Genomic DNA, 11032 nt, shown 5'->3' with positions numbered 1-11032 from the left:
TAAAATTGTTTATTTTTGCACCTGTTTAGAAAGGCTTTTTTGGCCACAGGGGTCTCATGATGTTGTTTTCATGGCTTCTGGAGCAGGGCTGCTCTGTTGTTACTAGAAATAATTGCTGTTAATTAATTCTTTGCTGATTTTTCTTTGGCAAAGCATACTGAAATAGATAAGTGAGCAGCATGCTCTGTATCTCGTTGTGGGAGCTTTTAGGAGGCATACAGTGACATCCAAACAATCCCATCAGTAGCCAGAGGAAGGGCAGGACATGGTCCTCAGCTTTCTGTGGACAAAGTTAATTGGGGCGAGGCTGAATTGCCATCTCTAGCTCTTTGACAGCTTCCTCCAGGCCATAATTTTAATCTCTTTCTAGAGAAAAACCGCAGCCTTGTTTCCATCTAGTGCTTTATTCAAATCAGGGTTGAGCAATGTTACAGAAAGCGATGTGGTCTCAGCTGTCTGAGCTGGACCAGCGGCTGAAGGCAGCAGTCTGTGATGTAAGACTGACTGCTGGGCCAATAATTGCAGTATTCTCTTCTGTGCCCTTTTAAAATGGGTTGTTCTTTTTCTTGGAGGGACTCAGACTCTGCTGCAGAGACTTTCACACCAGAAGTGAAGTGCTGGGCTTCAGCCCCTCTGACCTGGGATCGTGCCTGTAGCATCTCTAACATTCTCTTTGCTCTGGGATCCTGAAAGGATCAGCCACTGCTTCCCAGGAACGCAGAGCTGGCAGCGGCTGGCTGGGCTGCTTGTGTCCCCACCCTGGAATAGGGCATCATGCAGCCCAGTCACCTGCTTGAATGTCTCCCAGCTGTTCTTGGAAGGTTGAGCCATTTGAGCCAGGAAGAGATTAAATTATTGGAATTGAGCAAAAGCAATTTCCATGATAAATGCTTGCCCTGTGGTTTGCACATTGAACCTGTCCTGCTGTGTCTCTGACTCAGACTGAGTTGATGACGTTCTGCTCTGAATAATCACTTTGACTTTTCTTGGAGGAGCTGATACCCCGACATATGAATGTCTTCACACATATGTTGGCTTCCTCCATACTGAGATTCCACAGGCCTAAGGCTTTTAATTAGGATAAATCAGGAATAATGCTTAAAGCAGTGGTCTAGCACTGACGTAGCTGAATTATTGACTTCATTGGTGTAATTTCATCTTCTCTGAGAGCAGGAAAGAGCTAGTTACTAGGCTGTAGAAATCAGCATAACTCTAGCCAGGTGCCTGGTAGCTGCCATGGAACCAATTCCCTCCACTGCCCCCTCCATGTAATATTTTACATCATATGAAATGAATTTGGTAAAACAGCAACAGAACTGTTATAGAGCTGCTTTTTCTGGGTTGAGTTTTCCCTGTGTGCCATGGAGCAGACATACAAATATCCAACATCTTCAAGCTATCAATTACTCCCTCACTCTCTCTCTCAGATGTCTCTGGGCTCCCAACCATACTGGCTGAGCAACTAAGCAGCCCCTGCAACCACATACCGAATGCCAAATCAGCCCATTGCCGCAGTGAGCTGACCAAAGGCAGGCAGAAAGGAAACTGAAAGGACATCCTGAGCACATGACAGGCTGGTGGTTGGAGAACTTGCCTTTTTGTTGGCAGTATGGCTGTGAGAGATCAGTGATCAGCTCTAGGGTGTTGCAGAAACCTAAAAAAAAAAGGTGCTTAAGGAAATCAGCAGAGAGATTTTGTTCTGAACCCCCTTCTTGTCCTCATTCTCCCCATTTCTGCTCCCTTACAGAGAATCTCTGTGGTCTGATGTGCATGATGTTACCTGCATGACTATTAAATTATGGGAACAAGGAATCCCCTTTTTTCACACTGGGCTGCAACAGGGTTAACCACCCTGCAAATGGCATGAAACCCTCACCTGCAAATCACTCTGCAGTGAGGTACTTTTAGAGATGCACAACACTTGGCCTTTTTGAGTACTGGTGCAGGTGCAGAGCAGCTCTGCAGACACAGGACTTCACTCTGTTATTTCTGCACCCTCACATCATTTTCTCCTGCATCATCCTCTTCAACTTGACCAACACATCCTAACCATGAAAATGCAGCAAGTGTGCTTTTCCCCATATCACAGGAGAACCACAGGGTCCATACAGCAATTTGCTCAAAATCAGAGAAAGTTGGCATCAGAGTTGGATTTTCAGTTCAGGAGTTTTTAATTCCCCTGGTCTGAGCAATCTGATCTGTGGCATTCCTCCCTCCCAGCTGTACCCACTCTTGATTCAACTGGATAACCCAGAAAATAAGATACATAATTTTTTTAAAGAAAAACATCCAGGATTTAAGTTTCTTCCTGTTGTTTTTTTTTTCTTCTTGTTTTGAACAGGAAACCATACTGCAACGGAAATGAGCTGCTTTAGCATAGGTGCAGGTGGCCAGTGCTGTAGCTCGTTCACACAAACCTCCAGCTGCAAAAGCTGCCTCCCCTGTGGTGCTGAGGAAGCCTAGAGGATCCAGCCTGGTGTATCTGCTACTTCAGAGTTTTGCTTGAATGCAGTTGCAGTGGCATGAATTATTGATATTTCTGTTCAGGTTTGCTGTTCACGCAGGAATTTGTAATGCTTCCCCACCTTACTCTGTGAATGTGCTCCTGGGTCACACAAAGGGTTGTGTTTAACACCCTTTCACTTGCATGGTTGTGACATTGATTTAGCCATTTCAGGGCTGGGGCTGCAAAGTTAACTAAAGCCCAGTGTAAGCAGCTCTTTCCTAACAAAACAAGGTAGTCTCAGGGTGAAAGAAGCTAGTATGGAAGGGCAAGGAGAAGGTATAGTTATGTCTGTGCATTTTCAGAGTGTCAACACAAAGATGATGGAAAGGTTTCCTGGAATTTCTGAGCATTCTTTGCCCTGACCTCAGTATCTGGCATTTCCCGAGGCTGCCCTTGCTGCCACTGTGCTTAGCACCTCGAGAGATCACATTAATAAGGTCCGTTTCTAAGGCAACAACCTTGTGATTTAGAAAAGACTGAGTTAAAAGTATGCATGTTTACAAACAAACATATCTTACACATAAATATGTAAGTATATACATACATATGTATATAAATTTATATCAGACCTACAAGGCACTTAGCAGTGGAGAGACAGAAAGCATCTGAATGAGGGTGATGTATTGACAGTGACAACCTGTCTCCAGAGAGTTTGGCCAGAGACTTTGCAAGAAGTAGGAGCAAATTCATTTAGCATTCCCTGACAGGTCATACCCACATGCAAAGTGTGGGGCAAAGCTCAGAGGAGATGTTGACTTGTGTGGTTACAGGCAGGAGGGAACAGTCTCACGTGGACAAGCCTGAGCAGTGATGCTCATCAGCCTCCGTGAGCCTCTGCCAACCCTGCTGGGGCAAACTTTGCCCTTTACCTCTTGTGAGACTATAAACTCAGATGCTGTCCCTGCTCTACATCAGGAATCACAATCCTTAGAAGACAATGTCCATCAGGAGAGTCTCACTGCCTGCCCTGGATCAACATTGGGCCAATCAATACTGGGACAATACCCAACCTCTTAACCTTGAATAAACCAGGAGTAAATTTACAGAGATACTCTTGTATATGTGAGATTGGTTGAAGCCTTTGATTTTCCACTGAACAAGTTTATCTTCAATTCTGGCTCATTAAGTTCCAGCTTTTCTCCCTGTCTGTGTTCCCTCCACCCACGTGGGCTGTTTGTTTCCCCATGTGAAGTCTGGAGTAATTCTGATGAGATATAAATGCTGAGGATGCTGCTGATCGACCCTTGCTGGCTCTGCTCTCCTGCTCCTCCTGTCCTTTATGAAATGCTCCCCTTTCATCATTGACAACAGGCTCTGTTTTATTTGATTTTATTACAAGATATAAATTTCTGTCTGCAGCCCTGGCTTCCAGCACGCACAGGAGAGAGAGGAATTGCCTAGCAACCAGGAGAACAAAAAATTAAGAGAATCGATAAGTCTTAATGGAAACCTAAACAGAGACTTTCAAATCAAACCCCTTCTCTCCTCTCAGCCTCAGCCCATGGTAAGTTCATGATGATGTGCAGCATCCGGGCTATCACATGAAGCCTTCAGCAAGTGCCTCTTCTGGAAAACCCAGAGTGCAAATGAAAACCTGACCTAACTTGGGCTTAGGTAAAGCTCTGATCCTGTAAGCATTTACACTTCAAGCTTGAGCATAGCAGAGGTGTGGAGGATTAGGACTAAGATAATGTGCTGAGCTGGTTTCACTCAGAGGATGTTAGAAGTCAGTGCTCTGCTCCAGGTAAGTATTATTGACTCGGAGGCTGAACAAGGTGAGGTTTCTGGATGCAATAGCTCATCTTCCCCACAAAAGGCCTGGGTGTGGGATTGTGCCTTTGGTTAGCATGGGAATGAGTTTCCAGACATTATCAGCCTATGTGTGTAAAAGCAGCAAACCCAGTGCAATGCATGACATTGGGCAGAGTCAGCAAGGAACAGTCCAACATCAGTTTAAAAAAGTCAGAAATCAACCTAGTTACAGTGGCTTGTCTGGCAGCACAAATGCAAAGGTCATTTAGGAAAATGTATTCCAGGGAAGTGGGACAAATATAAATATATCAGGCCATGATCCTGCCTGTATTTAAGGGTGTATGCTATTTTCTCCCGCATACTGTTCTCTGGAACCTGCTCACACCTCTGTATTTTTGTAAGATCAAGATGGTGATTTCATTGTGGAAGTTTCCCAGGAGCTACTGGCAGACTCCTCCTGCAGATGTTCATGCACACCCTGAATCTCATGGGCAGCATGAACGACATGAGCTGAGCTTACAGGAGGGCTCTGCTTTGTTGGAGGAAGCAGAAAGTAATGATTTGAATGGGGGATTTGCTATGCAAAATCAAATTTTTTTCTATAAGGAGAGCTGTATGAACCACAAACTGGACATACCAGCATTGCAGGTGACCCATACCTGAGAGGAAGGTTTCAGCAGGAGTTAGGGCAGCAGCCTCGAGGCATAACTCTGTATCCCTCCTTGGCCAAAGGCTTCCCACTTCACCACCCTGAGTGACCCCCTAGTTCTTAGCTGGTAGAACAAGGACAGGAGCCTTGCCTGTAGGTAACATGAGATGCATGAGGGGCTGCAACCCTTGGTCCCATCAACACAGACATGACAAACCAGGGAAGCTGTGGTTCTTCCCCAGGGACGTTTTCTTCCCTGATGCTCCCTTGACACCATGGAGGGTGTGAAAAGTGTGGGAAGATGCTTGGAGGATGGTCCTGCCAAGACGCAGACGTGGAAGGTGGTGGTGATGTGTGGAAGGACAGCAGTGAAGGAGGAGCGTTTTGGAGCACGTGTGGCTACCAGTGAAACGTTCACAAGTACCCCCAGAGACGCTGATGTCAAAAAGGCTCCCCAAAAGTGCTGCCTATCAATATGTCAAGGCACTGGAATGGTGAGGCCCTGGCCAGTGAGGGTTGGGGGTCTTTGCGCCGGGGAGGTGGCAGCTTGCAGCACCTCGGTCCCCACCTCCCACTGCCCTGCCGCCTCTCACCCCACGACCGATCGCATCCCCTCCGCGGGATGCGCATCACCATCACCCCAAGTTAAACTAGGGTGGGGACCACTGAGCGCTGGGGACACCCGGAGGGACGGGACACCCTGAAGCTCGGGGACCCCCCAGGGTGGGACGGGGCGGCCCGGGCCACGAGCAGCCGCTGGAGGTCGCGGGGGAGCCGCCAGCCCCCGGAGCCCCGCGGGAGGCGGAACCGGCGGCGTGCCCGGCCGGGCGGCCCCAACAGCGGCGGGGACAGAGTCGCCCAGGGCAGCAGCAGCAGCGGCAGCAGCAGCAGCACCGCCCCGGCGCGGCGCGTCCCGGCGGCCGGAGAGGCGCGTTCAGCGTGCGCGGGGCGAGCGGGGCCGAATGGAGCCGCCCGGGCGCCGCCCGCCTCGCCAGCGCCCCCCGCCCGCGCCATGAGGCTGCCGTAGCGCGGCGGAGCGAGCGGAGCCCCGCGGAGCCGCCCGCCGCCCCCATGGCGAAGGAGAGGAGCAGGAAGGCGCTGGTGGAGCTGCTCCAGCGGCCGGGCAACGCGGCGTGCGCTGACTGCGCCGCCCCGGGTAAGGGCAGGGCAGGGCAGGGGAGGGGAGGCGGGGGGCGAGGGCGGCGGCCGCACCTGCACCTGTCCGCTCCGCTCCGCTCCGCTCCGCTCCGCACCGCATCGCGTGTCACAGTACCGCACCGCGCGGAGGCTGCCACGGCGCGAGGGGCTCTGCCCGCTGCGGGAGCGGCGGGGCTTGCGCCCCGCCGAGGGGGTGCCCGACGCCCCCCTCCTCACCCCGGGGGATGCAGCGGGGATGCTCTTCAGCCGGTGAAGGGATGCGCTGCCCTGCCGCGGTCCCCGCGGACCGGCCCCGGCCGAGGTTTCCCCAGTACCCCCCGCCCCGGCCCGGCTGCTCGCCCGGCTGTGAGCGCTGATGTCATCCCGGCGGGTCCCCGCGGGCTGCAGCGCTGCCGGGGCCGGTAGCCGGGGCTCTGCCGGGGATGCCCTGTGCTGCTGCGGGGGCGGCGTGTCCTCCGTGTCCCCTCGGCTGGTCCTGCCCTGTCAGTGAGCAAACAGAGGGGACTGCCAGAGGCATCGTTGCGGCCACCCTGCCGACCAACCTTTGCCCAACTGCCATCGATGGGTGCCTAAGCTAAGCAGGGAGCCGGGCTGGAATATCCACAGTCGTCTTCGTGCGCAGACTGGAGAAAATCTCGGCTGGGAACGTCTTCCTAGCCCTTTGGATAGTGAATTGTTGGGGTCAGGGTGTGATGCTCTTGCTGAGCAGGGTCTGCATGAGGCGGTGGGACCAGCCTTTGAGAACAACCTTAGAAAAATTGCAGACCAAGTAGCTTTTCTTTTTTTTTGGGGAAAAAAAAATCACCACATAGAAACACGTAAATTTGTATTAGCTTGAGCAGGATGGCTCTGAAGAGGTATGGAGAAAGGATGTCCTTCTCAGCCTATGTCATTCTATAGGTTAAAGAAAAACCCTACACTTAGCTGAATCTTATTTTCCCAGCTATTGATTTGTTCAGGATTTCAAGATCTATTGGATACCACTATCCAGCTCATACCGTTACTAAGGGTTTTATAGCCCTAATCTGCATCTCAGGACACTGCAGTTCACTTTCAGATGTGTTATGTCCCCCGGTACCCAGCTAGAAAGGACAAAGAACTTTCAGCACAGTGTGAAGGGCTTTGCAGCGCCACGCTGCTCTGCCTGCTCCCACCCATCTGCTGCCTGGTGCTGCTGTCTGACTGTACCAACCCACCTCTGAGGTGTCTTGCTGAGCACAGCTTGGGCTCGCTGAGTAGGTGTCTGCCTAAATTATTCCTTCCTGGAGAAAACTTTACAAACCTTGGCAATTTGGGTCTCTGGGATGATTCTCCCTCACCTTCTGCAAAATGGGAAGTTTCTCACTACTATCAAAGTGGAGATGAGGCTGTAGGACAGTAAAATAGCTCATTTCAGGGACAGAGAGTTGCTGGTACAGGCTCCAAAAGAGCTTGTAGATCAACAAACCTGTATTTTGCTTTTGGTGACATTTGCATACAGAGATGTCTTAGTGAATCTGAAACTTGAAGAGAATTTGGGCTGGTGGCTTTTGTAACACAAGATGTGCTATATTAATATCATTCAGCCTCTTCTGAACTCTTGTGGCATTGCATCCCTGGGACCAGTTCGTTGTTCATCAACCCAATTTCTTTAGTGACTACTTTGCTTCAGTTCCTTTGGCAAATGAGAGCTACTCATGCTGCTGTAGAGTGCTCATCTGCCCGGGGGTGACAATAACTTGAGATGCCCTGGGCTACTTAAGATATTAACTTGTGTCTGTAGTTGATAAAGAAAATGTTCTGCCTGAATTCAGTTATTCATCCTGGGCAGGTGTGGCAGGCCAGGTATTTCTGGGGATAAGGTAATGCAGGATAGACAGGATAGAGGTTAAGAGAGCCTCCAGAATGGGGTGCAAGTATGTTCTTTGCTGAGAAGTGGGACATAGAGAAGAAGGGAGATAAAGGTGAGAGGTGGAATCCGGTGGGCAGATGACACTGGAAAAGTACCAAAGCAGAGAAAATAAAGCGAGAAGGAAAGAAGTGGGAGGGTAATGAACAGAAGACGAGGAAGGCAGGGCGGACTTGTGCTTTCCCACATGTGAGTATCATCATAGGGCTGATCTGGTACAGCTGGGGAGGAAGTCAAAGGTCAGGATCCCTCATTATTTCTGCTTCTCAGGTGGGTGTGTGCCTTTCCCCGAAATCCCTAGTTAGTAGCTTAAGAGACAGCCATTTAGCTCAGGGATCCTGATAACAAAGAATAGGATGGATTGGAAATGTAATTGTCCGTTAGTCACTTTAATGTCTGTATTTAGAAGCCAGCTGGGTTTTCTTTTTCTAATGGAAATATTTGTTTTAGAAATCAGCCAGTCAGTGAAAGTTTGTTTCCATTGCCTGCTGTCAAAAAGGGTTATTTTCTTTTGTTACTGTTTTGGCATTTGGGAGAGGCTTAGTAGCCAGAACGCTGAAGTCACAGCTTGTCCCAGGTATTCTGTGTCTGTAACAAATCCCTGGGTTTCTGATGCAAAGAAACTCACAGTTTGGCATCGTTGAACCAAGCTGTGACCATGCAAGAATAAAGCTGAGGATGGATAGGGCACGTCGAGGGAGGCAGTGCTTTTCCTCCTGGGCTGTGTAAATGACTTCATCCCCCACAGGGTTATCACATCTCCTTGGGGAGATCCAGGCACTACCTGCTGCTTGCCTGGATCTGGGCCAGAATTTGCCACTTAATCATGATTGAGGATTATTTAAGTGGCCAAGTCCTGCAAGCCAGGCTGTTGAGTTTGAGATGTGAGTTCCTCTGGTCTGTGCACAGGATATGACCACTTGCAGCTGGGTGGAATGTGGTATTGAGTGTGATGTTCAGGAAGGTCAGATTTGGGTCTTTCCCATGACCAGTGTATGTGTCTGGCAGAAAAATCTCTTGTGCAAAAGTAGAGCTTCTGAAGAGTCTCCTGGATTTTGAGGACATGTCTCAGGTGGGGAGAACAGTCTTACAGTGGCCCTGGCCATGACATCTGGGAATGCAGAAAGGATGGTAAAGTAGAACATGAAAATTGAAGTGGAAAATAACCTGAGAGGTTACATTTTTCACTTGCAGGCTTTTTGTGTGTGTTTGGGTTTTTTAAAGTTTCTAGTTAGGTTTTTATTAATTGTATCTTTACAAAACCTTAAATTGCAGCAAAAGGTTATTTTGAATAAAAGACATTCTGGTTGGAAAAATGTCATCCATCTGTAATGAATAATGAGATTGCCTTGGTTACATCTTTGGAACTGACTTCTGGGGTAGGAGCCACTGTAATAAAGTCATTAGATGGGGCTTCTGGTCCCCTGTCATTATATACATCTGTGTCCTGGGTGTTGGTTTGCAGCATGTTTGTTTTGTGGGTTTAAAGCTGTGTTTCATAGTGAAGACAGCATGGTAAATGCAGTCTTAAGTGCAAACTGAGCAATGTTGCTGAATTGCTGGTGTGTAATGGCTCTCTGTGCATTAGAATAATCTTTTTTGCTTCAAGACTAATGTGGCAGTTCAGCCTTTTCTTTCCTAAATGATTCTTTGTCTCAGGCAATCTTTGCTCACATCATGAGATGGATGGTTATCTTAGGGCATAACAAGACCTTGAGTATTTCTCTCTTTACTCTGTTTTTCTGTGACTTAGTCTTGTGTTTCCATGGAGTGAGAATCATTTTGTATTGTAGGAAGACGGGGAGGCTCTGAAGACAGAAATGGAAATCCCATCAAAGCGATCCTGCAGTTTAAACCCTCTGGCAGCAGTTTACATGGCTTGTTATCATTTTCATCTTATTTAGGATGGATTACTGGGACATGGATCCGGGGTAACATCATCGGCCTCTGTGCCCGAAGCTCAGAGGGGGTGAGGGACACAGGAAGAGCAGAAGGCACACCCTGAAAGGGAGTCTGGTATTGGAGCTTTGTGCTGCAGAGCTGAACAGATCTGGTGCTTTGGTGTAACAGTACGTATAAAAGCCTCAGGGTGGGTGGTGTGTGGCTGAGGTGGTCATAAACACCTTTCCTCCAGGCCCAGCATCTTCTCAGTTCTAAGGCAGGTGAAGCTTTTCTGTTCCCTTGATGTCACCAAGTGAAGCTGGTGCTTAGAGGGAAACACATGAGTGCTGGGGATTACTTGATTTGCTCAGGATTAAGGAGGGCACTGAACAGATTTGATCTCAACCCTCTCCTTCCTCTATCCAACTGCTGTTCTTAAAAACCCAAATCTGGAAGGCAACTGAGTCATTGGGTCCTGCCTTGTGTTGCCATCTGCAGCACTCTCCCCATCCCCTCCGGGGAGTGATGGGGCTCTGCCTCGCAGCCTGTTCTCTCTCTTGCCCCCACTGCCTCCCACTGGAAAGCTGTTCTGGAACTCTGCCGCTCTAATGGCATGAAACAGGCTTTTCATGTTCGAGCTGAAAGTAGAAACTTGTTCCTGCACCTCCATTGTCCTCTCATTGAAATAGTGAATTTTTTTTTTATTTTTTATTTTTTGGAAACAAAGGAGGTTTAATGTGACGGTGTTTTCTGTCCGGTCCTGGTGTGTGGGCTGCCGACAGTGAGAGGGTGCTGCTGGAACCTGCCAGCTGAATTAAGAGACCTTGGCAAGTTTAGTGCCTTCACTGAAAAATTTTCCTGCTTAAAGAGGAGTGTTGGTGGGAGGCTGTTTGGCTTCAGTGTTAATGTATTTTATTGTTATTTTTCAGCATGCATGACCAGGGTCTGTTTATTAATCTCCTAATCTTTCCCTAAAGGAAATAGCTACAGAACTTTAGTGCTGAGCACAAGGTTCTCTGACTGGGCCATGTTGGAAATCAGCAGCAGCTGAGCAGCAAAGACTTTGTGCTTTTGTGGATCACATCAAAATCCCTGATTCTATCCCATATTGTTGATTTACCTTTCTAGTGCAGGGTAAAAAAGGTTTTGCCTACCTGGAGAGGTCCTTCTCTTCCTTCTCATCAGCTTTATCAGTTCA

General features: G+C 48.8%; 1 protein-coding gene across 2 annotated transcripts in view; it reads left to right on the top strand.

Annotated features, from left to right (window-relative positions):
- Window positions 1-5720: 5720 nt before the first annotated feature.
- ADAP1 (ArfGAP with dual PH domains 1) overlaps window positions 5721-11032 on the top strand; it is a 50308-nt gene continuing 44996 nt past the window's right edge. Inside the window, exon 1 of one of the 2 annotated variants that reach the window (XM_071571361.1) lies at window positions 5721-6063. In XM_071571361.1, coding sequence (XP_071427462.1) covers window positions 5979-6063 — 85 coding nt within the window. In that variant the 5' untranslated portion in view covers window positions 5721-5978. Of the gene's footprint in view, window positions 6064-8204; window positions 8224-11032 lie in introns of those variants that run through there. The other variant, XM_071571362.1, reaches the window with a different exon arrangement.

Source organism: Pithys albifrons, chromosome 16 (assembly GCF_047495875.1).
Source record: "Pithys albifrons albifrons isolate INPA30051 chromosome 16, PitAlb_v1, whole genome shotgun sequence".
NCBI lineage: Eukaryota > Metazoa > Chordata > Aves > Passeriformes > Thamnophilidae > Pithys > Pithys albifrons.
The sequence above is the reverse complement of the archived record's forward strand: the minus strand, read 5'-3'. Positions and strand labels throughout refer to the sequence as shown.